General features: G+C 37.6%; 1 protein-coding gene across 6 annotated transcripts in view; it reads right to left on the bottom strand.

The window, feature by feature from the left end:
- Nucleotides 1-20,992, bottom strand: part of AHCTF1 (AT-hook containing transcription factor 1) — a 93,783-nt gene that overhangs the window by 43,839 nt on the left and 28,952 nt on the right. For all 6 annotated transcript variants that reach the window (XM_039530752.1, XM_039530751.1, XM_039530754.1 and 3 more), the window contains 7 exons: nucleotides 15,962-16,088; nucleotides 15,232-15,485; nucleotides 10,872-11,052; nucleotides 9,694-9,901; nucleotides 6,005-6,121; nucleotides 4,414-4,498; nucleotides 1,964-2,114 (listed from right to left, as the gene is read on the bottom strand). In XM_039530752.1, the coding sequence (XP_039386686.1) occupies nucleotides 1,964-2,114; nucleotides 4,414-4,498; nucleotides 6,005-6,121; nucleotides 9,694-9,901; nucleotides 10,872-11,052; nucleotides 15,232-15,485; nucleotides 15,962-16,082 (1,117 nt within the window). In that variant the 5' untranslated portion in view covers nucleotides 16,083-16,088. The remainder of the gene's footprint in view (nucleotides 1-1,963; nucleotides 2,115-4,413; nucleotides 4,499-6,004; nucleotides 6,122-9,693; nucleotides 9,902-10,871; nucleotides 11,053-15,231; nucleotides 15,486-15,961; nucleotides 16,089-20,992) is intronic.

Here is a 20,992-nt window from a genome sequence, read left to right as displayed (position 1 = left end):
TAGTGTAGATTAAACCTAAAGGCAGGTCTACACTACAGCCGGGATCGACGCTCTGAGATCGATCCACTGGCGGTCGATTTAGCGGGTCAAGTGAAGACCTGCCAAATAGACAGCAGATTGCTCTCCAGTCGACCCCTGTACCCTACCCCGGACGAGAAGAGTAAGGTAAGTCAATGGGAGAGTTTCTCCGGTCGACCCCTTGCAGTGTAGACCCCACGGTAATGTGACATAAGGTATGTCGACTCCAGCTACATTATTCACGTAGCTGGAGTTGCGTAGAGTAGGTCAACTTACTGCGGTAGTGTAGACACAGCCTAAGTAAAACTATAATAAAGAGTTCACTATCTACCTGAAAGGGAAAAGAGAATTGCAAACTATAACTTGGACTGATATCATGTGAGAACTTTCCAAGAACACAGTTTGTGCCTATCTGTCATATAAGTGAGCCTCAGACTACTGCTTCAAAGTGAAATAAATACAAGGGGATTGGGAGAGAGGCCGTTTAAAGGAACGCTTAAGATCAAAAGTTTTATAAATAGTTATAGGTGGAGCTGGCAGCGCTTTCATTAGTTAAAATTGCCTAACATTTTCCATTGTAAGACCCTGTTTTCAGCTGCTTATAACTGCCAAAACTTAACCATAAAAGCTGAAGTTTTTTATGCCAAGGGTCTGCCCTGGGCTGATTTTTTGTTTGTTTTAACAACAAAAAATGGTTCTGCCATTTCTGAAAACAAGGTAAGGGAACAATTATGTTTCACCAATGTTAAATTTGTACAGATATTCCACTGAGAAAGTCTAGAGGCTCCATGCTTTAGAACAGAGAAGCATAGACTAGTCCCAGGTTAACAATGGGGGGGAGAGGGGAGGAGTTGATTTTGTCTTTTACAAATCCTGGACCCCATCTTTCCATAAAGAAAAAAATCATGTTAATTTTTTAAATAAAATTATGTTACATTTATCCCTCAAAAAGTTGTACACACTTAGATTTACCCTGGAGGGGTGGGGGTCAGGAAGCATTCAAAGTCAAATACTTTCCCCCAGGAGTATGGGTGTTTAAAGTTCATCTTACTTCCTAGAAAAAAAATCACCCAACTACAGTGCTTTTTTTTTTAATCCAAAAAGAGCTATTTTCATTGTGTTTGTACAAACTACAGAGCTTAAATAGAAGGGGGGGGGGGGGAACTCCTTTCTCCTCATACACTGAAGTTCTCCTTCACAGATGCCCTTTCAGCTCATCAACCCTGCAAGCAGCTGACCACTTTTGGGGTTCAGTATATAGTTAAACAGATAATCTGGAGTTTAACAGCTCAGTCTAATTTGGATATTTAAATACAAACGAACATGAAAGCAGCTCAGTTGTCTACATACAACGGATATGCACAATAGCCTACAGGAGAAATTGGCGAGCAGTATGAACTCCATGTTTTGGGCAGCCTTTGTAGCTAATGCCTGCTGTATTTACTAATTCTAGAAATAGTTGTATCATCTTTTCCTGCAACTACTGCACGTAAACAAAAATTTCACATTCCTTTTTAAGTCCTCCACACAAGAGTAGGACAGCATTAAAAAGGCCTACCCAGAATACAGCTTTGGACAATCTGTATCCAAAGTATTATTATACTTTTAACTTACCTTTAAGTTAAAAAGAAGGCTGAACACCAAAAAGCCTACACCTCAGAGATATAGAGTTTTTTCCAATTTAATCATGTACCTTACATATCAGGTTTCCCTGTTCCACAGTCATTTTCCATATTAATTGCAACTCAAACATCTCACTTTTAGTCTTTAAATATGTTTATTCTATACAACTATTTAAGTAAACTTTTAAGGCTGTGGGTACAGAACTATTTCAGAATGATTCTCACATGCTAGAACAGATATTTTTAGAATCCAACTCCACTGTTTTCTTCAAAAGCATTATGTTACAGTTCAACTTGAAAAATTTTTCGACCTAGCAACAAACCTTCATTCACGCCATCCTCTCTGTCAACATGGCTGCGAAATTTTTCTATAGTCTGACAACTGAGTAGTTTGGTATTGCTAGTCTGCCCTCTTAATGAAAAGACTCCACCTGTGAGGTCTAGACTGTACCTTTCTTCACAGTACTCCAAACCCTGAAAGACAAATAAAAATTATTTGAAATGAATATGTATGATATTACACTTAAATATGGAAGAGACTGCATCTCTTATGAGTCAACCAAAGGAATCCCAAATTACATATTTTTTAGAATATATTTTGGCATGTTACAGAAATTAAGTGCAATAAAGTACTCAATAACCCTAGATCTGAGGGTAGTCAAAACTAAGTTGATACAAAAATACTAATAATGTCCATCATTTTCACTATTCAGGAGAATTTTCCTACTATTATGCAGTTTTACAAGGACTTGGCAGTAGCTACATGACAAATAGTTAAGAATCAAGTTTTCCTTTTTTATTTCTTTAAAACCCCTACAATAATAAGCTTAGAATGCTAAAATATACATTTCTATGGTCATCCTAATCTACCCACATTCTAAAGTTTTGTTTTACTTAAGACAAAATACAAGTCCACACATTCCTCCATATCACACTCTCTCATCCAAACAAGATTTATGTAATGTGAAAAGAAAAATGAACATTTCACAATCACACACTTAGCAACTCTGGGAATTCATGTATAGTTATGCCAGTCAGACTTTTTCAAAAGATACATCTGAACTCAAGCAGTGCTGGGGTACACAAAGTTTGTGTGTCAAAGCACTGGTACAGGGCAAACCAGGGTATTGGAAGCCATGAGGTGGGAATGCCTATGAGCTGTAAAAATATGTATATGTTTGTGGGGAGGGAGGGGGAAGAGGGAAGAAGCGAGAGACCACACACAGGGCAGAACAAAAAATAAGATCTTTTAGCCAGAGCCCTAGTATAAAAGCATAAAGTGACGCAGAAACACGGAAAATTGAAGCTGAAAGGAGAAAAAATAATTTTGAGGCGCTTCCCCATATCCTCCTGCCAAAGCACTTATGGCAATGTAAAATAAAAAACACGAGTCAATTACAGTGAAAAGCCCTTTTAAAAAAAAAATCAAAACCTAAGGTAAAACAGAGCACATTCTGTTAATCCAGAGCACTGTATCAACTTTGCCTTCACTATGACTGCATGTAAACTAAGATAAAGCAATGGCATCCATATTGAGAAAAAAAGTTTAATCACTTTATAATATTTATACCTTGTCCTCATACTATCAATTTTTGCTTTTCAAAACTGAAAGACATCTTCTTTCAGTACCTAAACATTTATATAGTCAACACTCACATGAACTACGGTGAGAAAGGAGCTTTTCTTGCTGTAAGGGAAGCACATGTGAGGAGGAAACTGAAAACACTGGGAAATTTAAGCCTCTGAAAGTAGCTATTTTCCAAGCCAATAACTCAGTATAGCACTACAAAAATATCCAGATTTCATATTGCAAAAAGTTAATGTAAATTATATGCATCCGCACTGCTTCCAAAATATTTGGAAAGAATAGTATCAAAACAGAAGTGCAGTGGGTAAAGAGGGAGGAATTGCTATGTCAGATTACTGTCATTTGCGTCAAACTTTCCAGAAGCAGTTTTTTCAAACCTCAGTAGTGCACAGTACAAAGTGATTTTTGTTAAGATTTATGTGGTATAAGTATGATAGATTCATTGACTGTAATAATTTATGAATACTGTATCTTGATCAGGTCATTGTATTGCTTATTGTATACATATATTGTGTTAATTCACTAACAGTTGTCAAGAAATAGAGGTGGGTCCTGATATTCACATCTCCTGGCAAACACTTCAAGAGAGTAAAGACAGTGCAGATATATTCACTCAGACAGCTGCTGAGCTGCCCAACCAGTTTAATGAGATCCAAGAGACACAGGACAGAACAAAGACCTTTGGCTAGATTTAAAAAGGGAGTCCCTGAAGGTCAGGGAGATTGAGATACAGACTGCCACCCATACCCCAGAGGCAAGAGGGTCTGGGATTATATTGATCTTCCTAAGCCTTTAGGGAAAGAAACAAACCATCTATAAACATGGCTGTTTAAAAAACAAACCAAAAAACCCATCTTCTCTTATGCTTTGATTTAAGAAAGCTGTCTGGGTTACAATATATACACCACTGGTCCCAGCTCCCAAAGGGAAGTAACCCAGGTACCAAGTTCAGTGGAAGGTAAACACAGTTGATACATGTGGGGTACTGCAGCCTCGTACTCCCACTTAAAAGTGGGAGAACCCAACCCACGAAGGTAAGGCATGAGACCCAAGGCCTGAAATTAGTGTATTCAGAAAGACATGAGTAGGGTATCCCTAGCCCCAACCATGACAGCAAATATTACTGTTTCCATGTTTTGATTAATACACAGTGTTAGTTGCATTTCAGAGACATACATACTTTACCTCATACATGATTTGTCCTGATGCCAAGCGTTTTCTATCACCAAAGGCTAACTGCAGCAGATGCAAACTCACAACATCTCCTTCACTAGAAAGAAATTACAAGGTTGAGTATAATTTCAGCACCTTTGCAATCCACCAAAAATATCTGATAAATAGTTATTGCCAAAGCAAAGCAGAACAATATTGTATTGTACATTTAAAAGGATGATGTTTCTGTTATAAACTGGAAAACAACCCATTTTCCAATCAATTATAATTTGTCATATTTGGACAATTGTAGCAGAAGAGGAAATAAATTTGAAGATTTTTTCATTTGGCACTTGGTATTTAACTGACTGAATTCCGGAACTCTGCTTTTTAGCTTAACTCCAGGGACTTCAGATTAACGTTAACCACACAATTTTCCAGAGCTCTAACATCTATCTATAAAAACACTACCGGCATCAGTTCTTTACAATTAAATGTTAATGCAGGAACCTTTACCCAAAGAGCCTTAAATTTAAAACTTACAAACTAAACTGCATGCTCTGATTGTATTATTTTGTCATGTTATGAAACTAATGAAGAACCAAAGTTTTGAGTTTGAGAAAGAATGATTAAAAGGATAGTTACTTCTGTTTTGCCTACTTTCTGAAAACCAGAATTAAAGTTTTTATATAAAAGCATTCCCCAGGCTCTTGGGAAACAACCAAAATACAACAACAGCTCTAAGACAGCCATTTCAATAAATGCAATAAAAAACTGCTCTAAAAGCCACAACTCAAATGGAGAAGGTATTACACAGGGAGAAAAAGAAAAAAAAAGGATTACACACACACACACAGGTGCTCAGATGTAAGACGATGGGCACCTTATTAATGTCAAAGATAGAAATAAGGAGTCATGAAATACTTTTAATAACGAATAGTCTTCCAAGACAAGTGATAGTAGCTTATCACTTGGGACATTTAAAACCAGACAAAACAAAACACTAGAAAATTGCTCTAGGAAAAAAGGCATTTCTAGGTGTTCATCACAGTAGTACTCAGTAGGTCCTGTCCCTCTGTACTTGTAGGAGTTCTATGAAAGCTACTGAAAAGTCAAGATTTTTGTAAAATACAAAAAGTAAAGTCATTTACATGGCTGCAACTTCCAGTGGCATTTCACCAGTGCTATAATGGTTTAAGTTCTATTTATGAGAGCAATTAAGATTCACAATCTCATTTTGTAGCAAGAAGGCAACAGATTGAATTTACACTTAAAAGCCTCACTATTTCTCAGCTATTATAGAGGTGGCAGTTGTGGTTCCATTGTCACGGTTAAACTGAGTGCACTTACATTTTCTAAGTGATCAAAAACAATTTTTTGAAAAAATGCCAGAGCAGATTCAAAAAGATTAAGATTACAAGATTGAAATGATTCATAGCTACAACACTACATATCGGCCCTTCAATTGTAAACAAAAATGCAATACTAAGGGATCAATTCTCCAATTAGCAGCCCAGGTAAAGATTTACATTTGTAACATGTTCAGAGTTGTGCATGTATACCCACTCAAAGTCAGTTAGTTGGACAAGAGATCATTTAGTTTTCTAAATTAGTCTTCACTCACCTTTCTTGTGTAGACTGAACTGCCCATAAGTAACAGCAATTGCGGGGATCATTTTCAGGTTCTTGAAAAGTAACAGCATAGACAGGTATCCTCCCTCCTTCTAGCTGAAAGTGGTATCTAGAACAAAGTGTGTGGGGAAATTAATCGGGCGATTAGATGTCTGACATTTATCATTCCAAGTGTTCCAATCAGCACTTCAAAAGCCACACCATTTTCTCATGCCAGAAATACTTACAATTATTTTAAAAAATTAATTTTACAGAACATTTTTAACAATTTCAGAAAGATTTAACAAAGCTAGGCAATTGAGCAACATGACCGCAAATAAACTTCAATGTAAATAAGTACAATATTATGAACATTTGGACTACTCACACCTATTAATGTGTTCTATGTTTTTTCCTGGGTGACTGTAGTTAAATGAGCAGTCAGCATGAATAGCTGGGGGCACAAAATCTGCTCAACACACAAATGATGGCCAAAAGAGCAAACAAGTAGTTGGGTTACTTTTAGGATTTTTACCTGTTTATCTTTTGACCAGACCAGAAATTTTCCAAAATTGCTATGTAATTTGTTTAATCCAGCTATGTAAAATAAACTTCATCTTTCCTCAGACTCATTTGAATTGGAAAGACTTTCCAATGAGTCTTCTAATCCAGTGGTTCTCAACCTTTCCAGACTACTGTACCCCTTTCAAGAGTGATTTCAGTCCCAGGCAGCAGGGCTTCAGCCCAAACCCTACCGCCTGGGGCTGAAGCATGTAACTTAGCTTTGTGGGGCCCCCTGTGGTGTGGGGCTCAAGGCAATTTCCCTGCTTGCCACCCCATAATGCTGCCCTGCACTTGCAACCCCCGTAAACCTATCCCACAATCCCAGGTTGAGAAACACGATATAGCATATAGATAATGACTCGTTTATACTGCTCTATATGAAATTTTAATTTGTACAGACTTCCATTACTGCTTTTTATATAGCCTGTTGTAAAACTAGGCTGATGTACCCCTGGAAGACCTCTGCATTCCCCCTGGTTGAGAACCACTATTCTAATCTATCCCCTGCATTGTTGTAGGATCAATGCATTTTCTCTCCTTTGACACTTCTAGTAGAAATGTCCAGCTTTGAACATCTCCAACAATGGAGTAGCTTGTTCTATTTAACTGAAGTTTTACCTAAAACCATCTCCATGCATCTGAAGAAGTGGGTTTTTTACCCACAAAAGTTTATGCCCAAATAAATCTGTTAGTCTTTAACGTGCCACCAGACTCCTTGTTGTTTTTGTGGATACAGACTAACACAGCTACTCCTCTGATACTCAGTACCTAAAACCATTTGTTTCTTCCTTCTTTCCTTGATGATTAACAGAAGTGGTTTGAGATAAATTATAACATCTCCTTTGCACATCTGACAAGGTAGAACTCAAACTAATTCTCTGAGCATTTTATTATAGGCCTGATTTTCAAAATTTCATCATTTTTGCCAATCTCCTTGAATCGTCTTGTTTCAAAACATGGTACCTAAAACTTAGCACATTGGTTGTACTAGAAAGAAGGTTCTGGGGCTTGGGGTAAGTAGAGTGAGTAGGTCAAAAAGACAAATGTATTTAAACCCCTTAGTCTAGAAACTGGTAATTAATTCTACTTGGCACTGATATGATTTCAGCTGGAAACACTTACCAATATTGGTCATCTAGTCCAACCCCTTGCTCAAAGCAGGACCAATCCCTAGACAGATTTTTGCCCCAGATCCCTAAATGGCCCCCTCAAGGATTGAACTCACAACGCTGGGTTTAGCAGGCCAATGCTCAAACCACTGAGCTATCTCTCCCCCCGAATTCTACTTTTTGTTCAGCGAATCGCTAAGACAAACAAGTTTGTATACATTTACATGAGATAATTGCTGCCCACTTCCTATTTACAATGTCACCTGAACGCAAGGTATTTACGTGCCAGATATGCTAAACATTCGTATGCCATTCACGCTTCGGCCACCATTCCAGAGGACATGCTTCCATGCTGATGACACTTATTTAAAATATTGCATTAGTTAAATTTGAGAGTGAATTCCCTGGGAGAGAATTGTATGTCTCCTGCTCTGTTTTATCTGCATTTTGCCATATATTTAATGTAAATAGCAGTCTCAGATGATGACCCAGCATAGGTTGTTCATTTTAAGAACACTTTCACATTGGACAAAACGCAAAGGTACCAATATGAGATTTCTAAAGATAGCTACAGCACTCGACCCAAGGCTTAAGAATCTGAAGTGCCTTCCAAAATCTGAGATGGATGAGGTGTAGAGCATGCTTTCAAAAAAGTCTTAAAAAAAGCAACACTCTGATGCAGAAACTACAGAACCCAAACCACCCAAAAAAGTCAACCTTCTGCTGGTGGTATCTGACTCAGATGATGAAAATGAACATTCATCGCTCCACACTGCTTTGGATGGTTATCAAGCAGAACCCATCATCAGCATAGACGCATGTCCTCTGGAATGGTGCTTGAAGCATGAAAGGGCACACTTCAGGTGATGTAAACAAGAAGTGGGCAGCATTGCAAATATAAACAAACTTGTTTGTCTGAACGATTGGCTGAACAAGAAGTAGGATTGAATAGACTTGTAGGCTCTAAAGTTTTACATTGCTTTGTTTTTCAGTGCAGTTATTTTTTGTACATAATTCTACATTTGTAAGTTCAACTTTAATGATAAAGAGATTGCACTATAGTACTTGTATTAAGTGAACTGAAAAATACTACTACTTTTGTTTTTTACAGTACAAATATTTGTAATTAAAAATATAAACTGAGCACTTTACACTTTGTATTCTGTGTTGTAACTGAAATCAATATATTTGGAAATGTAGAAAACATCCAAAAATATTTAAATAAATGGTATTCTATTATTATTTAACAGTGCAATTAATTGCGATTAATTATTTTAAAATTGCTTTACAGCCCTAATTTCAATCTGTCCCACTGGTCTCATCTAAGATTTTAAGTAGTCACAGAGATATTTCTAACAGTTATGTAATTAATATACACCGATACCTCGATATAATGCCACCCAATATAACATGAATTTGGATATAATGTGGTAAAGCAGTGCTCCAGGTGGGGGGGGGGGGGGGCCACGCAGGGCTGCACACTCCAGTGGATCAAAGCAAGTTCAATGTAACACGGTTTCACCTATAACGTGGTAAGATTTTTTGGCTCCCAAGGACAGCATAATATCGAGGCAGAGGTGTGCTTTAACTTTGTAAAGAAGTACACCTAGCTGTGACAAGGTCTTGGAAAAATCATTACCGTAAAATCAATGTCTTCTAAATTTCCATTATTCACTAAACACTACTGAAAGATTGAACTACTTTTCCTTAATTTTACACAAACCAGTTCTCTCATTCTAGTCATTAACCTACTTTAATGAAACACATCTACAAGCCTTGTAACCAAGATTATTTATTTTGTAGATGAGGCAGTTAAAGGAACCAGTTAAGAGAAAGAAAAAAAAAAATCAGTTAAAACCAGTAAAAAGATTAATCTAGAACTGGCATCTAAAGGTTTCAATACTGTATTCAAGAATTTCAACACTCAGGATTCGATCAAAGTTACTTTTCTATTTAACCTAAATCAGTTAAGTGAAATAACTGAGTTCCCCGCCTCCAGATATTGACACACATATAAAGGTATACTTACTCCTTCTTCAAGGTTTTCATATTCCACAGTGAAAGATAGCCATCTGAGAATCCCACAACCAGCTGATTGCTCCTGCTTATGTAGCATAAGGTTGTTACAGCTGCTCCCGATGGACTTAGTAACTGGAAACAGAGATGTCGCCCCTCTCTGGTAACAGCTTCTCTTATTTGTGGGATTTCAACAGGGATCCCAGTGATCACTTCTAGGTCTACACACATACACAAGATCATGCAACATAAGAGATTTACATTCTTCAGCTTTTTCAGGATAGATGTTAAGAGCTTAGCATTATACTATATATTACCTAATACCCTATTCCCTGTCAAATGTGCACTGTATGCAATGTTTTCTATTAGTATTTATAATTCAAGTTCATTTTAAGAACACAGGAATCATCAAATTGGATTAGACCAGTAGTCCATCTAGACCAGTATTCTGTCCCAGATACTTTGAAGTACAAAAATCTGCATAATAGACAATTATGAAATAGATTGGCTCATAGGGCAAGTTTCTTTCTAGACCCTGTCAGTCAGTGGTTTACTTATGCCCTCAAGCATGAAGTTTATTTATATCCTTTAAGCCCATATTCAAAAGCGACCCCCACTATGAAGCCACTAAGATATCTTCATAATAATGGAACGTTGGATGCAATTGAGAGATTCTATACATCCAAATGTAGGTTTGCTTATTTTTTAAATTAGGGTTTTTTAAAATGTTCCTCTCCTTTCCTTCACGTGCCCATGCAAAGTCATTTTCATTTAAACCAAGTGTTTTAAAAAATGGTTACCTAAAACTACGTACAAGATCATATTTAGGCATTTAAGACTCCTTCTTCCATTGAAGTCAAAGGCAAACTTCCACCAACTTCAGTGGTGTAAGATGAGGCTAAGCATAAGGAATTAAGAACCTAATTTTAGGCTTTTTTTAAAAAAAGTTTTGGCCTTAAGAACCAGGAGATTAGAACCTCTTTCAAAGAAAGAATTAGCACATCAGCTAAGAATTCCTGGTGTCAAGTAGTCTTCATTATCAGCAGTCTTAAACCAAACAGATTTTAAAGACACAGGATGCTTATGTTTTATCAGATAGGAAAACCGAGTGCACATTCCTCATTTAGGAAACTTGAGTTTTCTTACTTCTCAACCAGAAAATCTGTTTAAAATTTAAAAACGCTAATTTACCTGATGCCTCTATTTCATTCTGACTACATGACAAATCATCCAAACAAAGGTCAATCAGCAGGATATGCCCAACATCTGTAACCACAGCTGCCACACCAAAAAGCCATCGCAGACTCTGGTGCAAATGCTGAGTGCTGACACGGGCTCCACCATGATTAATTATGGGTTCAATAGCAGTTACCTACAAGAAAACTGCATGTTAATTTTTAAGCAATTTGACAAACTATAAATAAAGTTTTGCAATGTAGTACAGGGCAGAAGTTGGCATATTAGGAATACGATTCTGTAGTTACATTCTTATTCATAAGATTCAAAAGCAAAGTATTTTCTCAGATTATTAAAAAAAATTACAGCCCTGAGCAGGAGAAAGAAGGGAGTTCATTATATCCTCTAATTTTTTTTAGAGGAATGTCCTAAGATATTGAACTACAATTCTTTCAATTAAATAAAATACTCTTTAAATGGTGCTCTCTAATATTGCAGCTCACCAGTTTCAGTTACCTGTTTGAAAACAATATTTTAAGGCAAATTTCCATTTAAAAAAAAAAAAGGCTTTATATTAAAAAGTCAAATTGCAAGCTGATTCTTCCTCTGCTCATATGATGAAAAACATTACCAATGTGAAGGACAGTGCCTTTCCTGTGAAATATAAATTGTACTTGCTATGTAAATCTCATGAAGTTTTAGGTGTTCTGTAAATAATGCTATGTAGTGACTAACCTGCCTAGAAAGAGGGGCCATTTTCACGGTAATAAAACATTCTCACCAACAATTGAAGGCAATTATCAGGATAAGACTTTGCAAACCACACACACACACACTTATTTTTATATATATAAAAATAAAATAAAATAAATAAAGGTTGCATTTGATTAGACTAACAAAAAAAATTCAGAGGAAGTCAGAAATAAGGTATTTTTAAATGCACATCCCAATGTACTTTTGGGAATACTGACAGAGGAAATCAAGCCTAAAACAATATTGTGAGAGACCACCATCTATCTAATATGCAAAGCTAGCCTTGGCTGAACAGGAAGAAATGAAATGAATTACTGGGTAATGAAAGCATTTTCTCTAGTTAACTTAAGATTAAAAATGTGACTCTGGATGTGCTAAAGTACATCCCAGGAAAATACTCAACACTACAGTAGAAGTTTTAATGTGTGCAGCCTTCTGCACTAAAACTGTACCCCAGCATAGCAACATATGCTATCCTTTGATTCTCTTATGAATTAGAAGCTGAGCACAGCACACAACAGAAATAATGGAATGTTTTGTGTCATAAGAGGATGGTTATATATAGCGCCCTACCAAATTCACAGGGCAGGGGGTTCTAACATGCGCCAGGCTAGTCCTGGCCCGGGCTGGGGAGGGACAGGACTTCCTGTTCCCCTGCAAGGGCCGCTCCCGGAGCCAGGTCAGACCCACCTCCAGGAAACTCCCCCGGCTGCAGGAAGCTCCACAGCCACTACCTGGGAGCCCAGCTCTGAATGCAGCACAGAAGCGAGGGTTGCTGTCAGCTCCCCGACCTGGGCAGGGCTCTGTGGCCCCAGCTATCAGCCCCCCCGAACCCGGGTCGGGGACTGCCATTAAAACCATGATATATGGTAACCCACACCCCCATACCCTGCAACCCTCGCTTCTGCACTGCTGTTTGCATGGCTTTAGAGCTAGGAGCCTGGCCAGCAGCCGCTGCGCTCTCTGGCTGCCTAGTTGTGAAGGGAGCACCCCTGCTGGCAGCAGGGCAGAAGTAAAGGTGGCAATCCCACAATCCCCCTACAATAGTCTTGTGACACTCCCCCCACCCCATGACCCAGTTTTGGGTCCGGACCCCCATAGTTACAACACCATGAAATTTCACATGTAAACATCTGAAACCATGAAATTGACTATTTTAAAAAAGCCCATGACTGTGAAATTGACCAAAATGGACCCTGAATTTGGTAGGGCCCTAGTTATATAAGAAGAACAGGCCAAAAAGTCTCTTGCCTCACCTGTCAGCCAGAGAGGGGGAAAAAAATAGATCTGGAAGCTACAGGGTACATATGCACTGGAGCTGGAGGAGTAATTTCTAGCTCGGGTAGACATACATGCACTAGCTTTGACAGTGCACTAAAATCAGCAGCATGTGTGGCAGTACAGGCTAGGCGCCCTCAGCACTTACATAGGGTCACAGATGGATCATACTTGAGACAGCTAGGCTGTCCCACCACGGCAGTAACCCCGCTATTTTTAGCATGTTAGCTCAATCAAAGCTAGTATACAAAATTACACCTCCAGCTCCACTGCAGACATACCCTCAGTCAAGGTTTATTGTGGTTACACAGGCAAGGAATCCAGCGTTCATGTCAGTCACAGCAATTCTTATCTTAGCAGTATCTATAGCAATTTCAATTGCCATCTTTGGCTCCAGATTTCTATAACTCAAGCTTGCTGTTTCCCACTAGTCAAAGGATTATCAACAAATTTTAAAAATGGATTAAAAACCTTGCTGAATTAGTGCTGGTGGCAGCAATAAGAAGAGAAGTACTGCAGTAGGATGCTTGCGGAACTCCCTTTCTACAAATGCTGCTTCCGGTTTCTTTTCCTTTTTTTTAAAATGTAGCTTTTTTCTTTAGCATCTGGCTGCAAATAAGTCGTTGTTGCTTTAACATATAATCTTCCTAGCACTTTACTTTTCCAGGTTGGAGCCTCTGAAAGTGTATTTTTTCCCCACTGTGCGACAGCCTGGATTGATGTGTGTTTCCCTATGCCATTGCCAACTCATATTCCAGAAATGAGCAGACAAAGGGAACCTTCCCCGGCTCACTGAATCTGAACGTTATTCTGCTGCTACCATGCAAATCAGAAAAGTATGTGAAAATGTTTTTTGATACTTTCTCAAAGCAACCATTTAAAAGTGCTAAACCTGTGTATCATTGATGTGGTCCATTTTTAGATTTCATTAAAAACACTTTTGAAGCAGAATATTTTTAGTCACACCTTTGTTTATTTTGCTAATTTGTTTTTAATTCACTCCTTGGGAATGATTACACTTCTTTTAATATGAAAACACTCTTATGTTAAAGCTAAGTTAGGTGTTAAGTCAAGTTTGACACCTTGGCCCAGAGATCCCAAATTAGTGTAACTGGCATAATTTAACTGACTTCTAAAAGAGGTATGACAATTTTTATCAGCTGAGAATCTAGCCCATAATTTCAAGAGTTCATTAATGCCTTAAAAAAAAATGGGGGGGGATGCATCCGACGAAGTGGGTATTCACCCACGAAAGCTCATGCTCCAAAACGTCGGTTAGTCTATAAGGTGCCACAGGATTCTTTGCTGCTTTTAGGGATTCTACAGTCTTCCTTGGAAGCCTATTCCAGATTTTAATTATTCTTATAAAGCAGCAAAGAGTCCTGTGGCACCTTATAGACTAACAGACATATTGGAGCATGAGCTTTCGTGAGTGAATACACCCACTTCGTCCTAACATCTAACCTAAATCTCCCTTGCTGCAGATTAAGTTCATTACTTCTTGTCCTACTTTTGATGGACACAGAGGACAGTAATCAATTGTTCTCTTTATAAAAGTCCTCAACATATATGAAGATTTAATTCCCACACAGTCTTCTTTTCTCAAGACTAAACATGCCCAATGTTTTTAACCTTTCCTCATGGTTCTGGTTTCCTAAGCCTTTTATCGTTTTTGCTGCTTTTCTCTGGATCCTCCAGTTAATCCACGTCTTTCCTAAACTGTGTTACCCAAAACTGGACACAACACTCCAGTTGAGGCCTCACCAGTGCCAAGCAGAGAAAGACAATTAAATATGACACTCCTGTTTTCACACCCCAGAATATTAGCCTTTTTCACAACTGAGTCACACAGCTGGGTCATACCCAATTTATGATCCACTATAACCCCCATATACTTTTCTGAAGTACTATTCCCTAGACAGTTATTCCCCATTTTGCATTTGATTTTTCTTTCCTGAGTGTTGTATTTTGCCCTTGTCTTTACTGAATTTCATCTGGTTAATTTCAGACCAATTGCCCAATTTATCAAGATCATTTTTAACTCTAGTCCTGTACTTCCAAGTGCTAGCAACCCCTACCAGCTTGGAGTCAGTCACTTTGAATAATGCAACAGCTAAGAAACCTGTAGGATCTTGTTCTGTAGTACAAATGAATTTTTTTTTACTTTCAGCATTAGTTAAGAGACAATTGATACCTTCCAACCCAAGTTTTGATATCAAGACTAAGTCCACTATGTATTATAAGTTGATATTTTTGCAACCATCAATATAAAACCTTCCTCAAAACAGAATTATATGGCATACAACAGAATAGAAGCTTTGTTTTTAGATTAAAAAGTATGTACCCTTCCTGGAAGAACAACTGCTTTAACCACTCTTGACACTCCAAGGTCATACAGACAGAGAACACTCCCTTCTGCTTCTTCCAATCCAACTAGTAGTCCAGTTCTTTTCTGCCAGGAAAATTCCTTCACCACAAGGACAGTGGGTGGGTGTTCATTTACTCCATTAAAACGATATGCAGACAGCCGTTCTCCCGTGATAGAGTTTACTACCTCAAGCTGAGGCCCACAGGCCAAGCAAGCCAACCCATTTCTCCCTAGAGAGAAATAAGGGGAAAAGTTTAGGTAAGAATGATAAACACAGAAGGATTCATTTGAAATTATATAAGATATTAGATGATGATGCGGGGATGAGTCCTCCCAAAATAATTTAGTTAGAAATGTACATAGCTTTAATTTATTACTATGTCTAAGTTTGAGACTGTGCACACATACAAAAGAGAATTAACATACACTTTTACTACAACATGAAATCTAAGAACAATGGGCTCTACATAGAGCTAGGACTGAGCAGGTTACTGAATTACAGGTAATAGCTTAAAAACAGCTGTGTTTTGGGAAAACTCTGCCTCCTGGCTTCATAAAGCTATTGGTAAACTCACCTGATGCATCTTAATGGAGCCAACACATTTCACAAGTAAAATGTATCACTACTGAGTGTATTTAGATAACCCACAGTCACAAGTAATTATTAATTCCAACACAATACCAAGTTTCAGAGGAAGATGATTACCTCCAGCAAACTTCCCACGAAGTACAGATTCTAGTGTTATCTCATCTTCTCCAAGTGCTTGAACAGTCACTTCTGGAAATTGCAGCAGACTGCTTGTTACCTGAGCTGTTAGGTCTCGCATACTTCACTGTAAAAACAGAACTACATTAAATAAGTGTACTTAGTCAGCACCTAACAAATCTGACATTTTATGAGAGTTTGTCAATCAATACAACACTCCAAATTATCCGTAGTTCTTTCCATCATATCCAATAGTATCAAAATATTTCTCCCTATAACTTCCTCCTAAATACCTATGTACAAGTATATTGTAGCAACTTAAATGGCCCACTTTGTAAATTCTGGCAACTGATTTAAACCACCATCTTTGGGTACAGATAGGAGAAACAGATTGACTTTCAAACCAATTTTCTTTTCCCGAAGAATTGGAATATTCATCTCATGATGAAAAAAAGATCAGAAAAATTTGTCTAAAGTTTTTTTGTTTTTTTTTAAAGTGAATTCCTCCTCTGTCCCCTCACTCACACTGATGACTACTTTTACGCTTACATCAGCTGCTCAGTGCACGTTCCACTTTCTCAGCCACTCACTCTTGAACATTCAGGCAGGAATAATAAGGCCAATTGGTGACCCCACAGAGCAGTGTGCTGAATTTCTTGCTCTTTAGATGCCTGTAAGGTCATCAGTAACCTGAAGGGCAACAGTACTAATGCCAGGTAAGTAAATGAGGAAGAACTTAAGTCTACCCACTTACTCGTTAGTAAAATAGTAATCGCTAGTTAATACAATATTTTTTACAAGATCTTTCAATTCACCATTAAGCATTTAGATTTTTGGTTCCCTCGCCCTTAATTTTATAGTTTATTTTGGCAATGATTATTCCTCATGTTAGAGCACAATAAATAAGGGCCTCCAACAGTCTGCCGAGTTCATGGACTTTGACAATTAGCTCATCAAGTCTTTCTGAAATTCCATTGTCTCTAGTGTAGATTTCAAGAGTTTTTCAGAAAGCAGATCACACAGACCCAACAATAGATTATCAGCCAGGTCAACAGGTAAGATACTGTGCAGAGTTTTTTTTTAAAATGACAAATCTATGGTTCTATTATAAATCTATTCTTGGAGATACCTCCTTACCACTAAACTCATTTGAGGAAATAATACAATAAATTTCAGAATGGATCTAATAGAAAAGAAACACAGTTGGATACAAACTGCTAGGATAACAAAATCTACAAAAAATACTCCTTCTCTGGGATCTTTCTAGTAAAGGGCTTGATGTTTTAGGACCACAACTTTCGAGGATCTCTTCCTTTTGACTCCTCTCAGTATTCTGACACTCCAGATAAAATATTTTTAATGTGATACTTTGGGACTCAAATAATACTTCACATTCCCAGGAAGACTTATCTTATCAAATTTCAGAGGATGGCTTTATCTTATTGCATAGGAAATTCATCAGTTTCAAGAAGAGCACATATAGTCACATGTACAGAGATAAGTGTCTCTATTTCCAGCAAGAAACTCTTTTTGGAGGCAAAACCTTTAATGTTTTGATACAAGAAGTCAGAGTTTGACTCCGCAGGAATAAAAACTGTGTTATCATGGGGACTTCAATCTGAGTGACATATGCTGGAGGTCTCATCCTGCCAGTACTAAAACATCCTCAGAATTTCTAAAAATTATCAATGACAGTTCCTTAACTGAAGAAGTATTGCATCCAACACAGGGGAATTCTGTATTAGACCTCACCTGACAGATAAAGAGGAATTGATATAGAATTAAAAACTATTGATAGCTCACAAGTGATTATAGCTTGATTACATTTATGTGCAATGAGAATAAAATTCAAATCAGTAGTAAATAAATACACACACACACACGCACACAGATGCATGGGCACTTTAAAAGGGCCAATTTCACAAAGCTAGAAACCATTTTGAATCAAATCAGTTAGGAGAAAAATGTGAATGTCAATGGGGAACTATTTAAGAATAGTTTACTAGATGCCCCAAACCCCACAATTCCATGATCAAGAAAGACTGCCATCCTGGTTAAAAAGCCAACCTAGCTTAGAGAGAAAGTGAAAGCAGATATAAAAAAATAAAAACACCACAAATGGAAGTTGATAGCAATGAATATAAATCAGAGGCTAGGAATTGAAGAAAACTTAAGCCAAAGGGGACAAATAAAAATCTACAACCAGCAGAGTTAAGGACAATAAGAAGGAATTTTTAATTTGTACCAGGAACAAAAGGAATCCTAATAATGGTACAGCTCCATTACTAGATGGAAACAGTAGAGTTGTCAACAATAATGCAAAAAAGGCAAAAGTCTTCAATAAATATTTCTGTTCTGTATTTTGGAAAAAGTCAGATGTAGTTATATAACATAATAACGATAATATACCATCCCAACAGTAATTAAGCAGGATGTTTAGCAACAGCTGCTAAAAATGTCTAGCTTTAAATCAGCAGGTCCAGATAATTTGCATGCAAGAGTTTTAAAAGATCTGGCTCAGGTGCTCTCTGGACAATTAGTGTTGATTTTCAACAAGTCTTGGAACATCGGAGAAGTTTCAGAGGACTGGAAGAAAGCTAATGTTGGGCCAATATTTAAAAAAGATAATTACAGGCCTGTCAGCCTGACACTGAACCACCTAGACAAAATGCTGAGATGTGACTCAGTTAAAAAAATTAAATCAGAGTAATATAAGTAATGCCAATCAAGGTAGGTTTATGGGGAATAGATCCTGGCAAACTAACCTGACTTTTTGTGAGATTATGAGTTTGGGTGATAATGGTAATATTGTGGATGTAATATACTTAACACTTCTGATACTGCATTACATTTTGATTAGAGTAATACAAAATCAACACAGCACACATTAAATGGAATAAAAACTAGCTAACTGATAGGTCTGAAAATGCAACTGTGAACAGGGAATCATCAAGTGTGCCCTAGTAGGGTCCCCCAGGTATCAGTTCTCAGCCCTATAGTATTGAACATTTTTATCAATGACCTGAAAGAAAACAACATCATTACAGATCAAGTTTACAAATGACACAAAGATTGGGGGAGTGGTAACAAAAAGAATAGGACAGACCACTGATATACAGCAATCTAGATCACTCAGTAAGCTGAATGTAAATAAACAATGTGTGTTTTAATATGGCCAAATGTAGAGTCATACTTCTAGAAATAAATAATGCAGGCTGTACTTACAGGTTGGGGGCTCTATCCTGAGAATCAGTGACTCTGAAAAGGGCTTGGGAGTCATGAGCTCTAAGTGTGATACTGTGGCCAAAAGGGCTAATGTGATCCTTGGAAGTATAACAGAGCAATAGTGAGTTAGAATTAGGGAGATTATATTACCTTTGTATTTGGTACTGGAGCAACCACTACCAGAATACACCTCTACCCCGATATAACACAGTCCTCGGGAGCTAAAAATCCCTACTGCGTTATAGGTGAAACCCCGTTATATCGGGGTAACGGCGGCAGGCCTCCAGCAGTGATTTAAAGAGCCCAGGTCTCCAGCTGCGGGGAGCCCCGGGCCCTTTAAAGCGCTGCCAGAGCCCCGGGGTTACCGTGCTATATGCGAACCCGTGTTATATTGGGTCGCGTTATATCAGGGTAGAGGTGTACTATGTCTAGTTCTGGTATCCACAATACAAGAATGATGTTGATAAATTGGAGAGGGATCAGAGAACAGCCATGGAATTGATGAAAGGATTGAAAACATGCCTTATAGTGAAAGACTCCAAAAGTTGAATCTATTTACCTTTCTATTAGAAGGTTAAGGGGTTACTTGATCACAGTCTTTAAATACCTACATGAAGAACAGAAATTTGGTAATAGAGGGCTCTTCAATTTAGCAGACAAGGTATAACAAGATCCAATGGCTGGAAATTGAAGCTAGACAAATTCAGACTAGAATTTTTTTTTTTTAAACAGTGAGGGAAATTAATCATCTGAACTATTTAAGAAGTGCTGCGATGGATTCTCTATCATTGGAAAATTTTAAATCAAGAAAGGGTGTTCTAATATATATATATATGTTCTAGTTCAAGCTAGAATTAATTCAGGGAAGTCCTATGGCACATATTAGAATACAGGAGATCAGACTAGATTATCACAATATTCTTTTCTGGCTGTATAATCTATGACTTGGAAGGAGGACGTCAAGGCAGGGTCAGTACCTGAATTTTCAGATTTATGAGATTAACAAGAGTAAATTGAGAGTATCATTCTTGAAATAAAGCACACACAAGTCTCCACAGAAATTTAAATTTAATGAAAGTACTCCTGTTGTTCTTGGGCCAGTTATGACCCATGTCCTTTTAAATATCCTTATATATTATGAAGTAGTTACAACTGGTCACTAAGGTTAATCTGAAAGAAATTGATTTGAACCACCAAAATGAACATAAACTACTGAGTAATTAGATTACTGTATTGGTGTAATCTTTGTCCTTCTGCTCCCTACTGCTTGTCAACTTCACTCCTCATGTCACATCTAAAGTTTAGATTGCAGAATTTTTTAGGCAGGGACCATGTCTTTTTTAATGTCTTCTGAGAAGAGTTTAGCATGCTCAGGCACTATAAAATAAATACTGGACAACGTTTTGTGGGATAACTTAAAGGCATTAATATCCTGGATGCTCAGATGACAGAACTATATACAGCCAGGTAGAAAAGAATGAGTGACAGTCTGGGTATATAAAAGAATAAAGAAAACCAGGAGTGCTAATTAAAAAGAATTTTTTTTTTGCATAGGTGGATTAAAAAAGTTCTTGACAGTATAATGAAATTGAATTTTTTAAAAGGTTGTTACGAGATATTAAGACAGACAGACAGACCACATATAGTTCAACATCCTACACTTGCTCAAAGGCTTGCCTTCGCAGACAGCGCTACAGCTGAGCCGCTGTAATGCTTTAGTAAAGTTGCTCCTAGGCTGACAAGAGAGCTTCTCCCGTCAGTGTAGTCAATCCATCTCCTCAAGAAGTAGCTATGTCAATAGGAGAA

The sequence above is a fragment of the Mauremys reevesii genome, linkage group 3 (assembly GCF_016161935.1).
Source record: "Mauremys reevesii isolate NIE-2019 linkage group 3, ASM1616193v1, whole genome shotgun sequence".
Lineage (NCBI taxonomy): Eukaryota > Metazoa > Chordata > Testudines > Geoemydidae > Mauremys > Mauremys reevesii.
The sequence above is the reverse complement of the archived record's forward strand: the minus strand, read 5'-3'. Positions and strand labels throughout refer to the sequence as shown.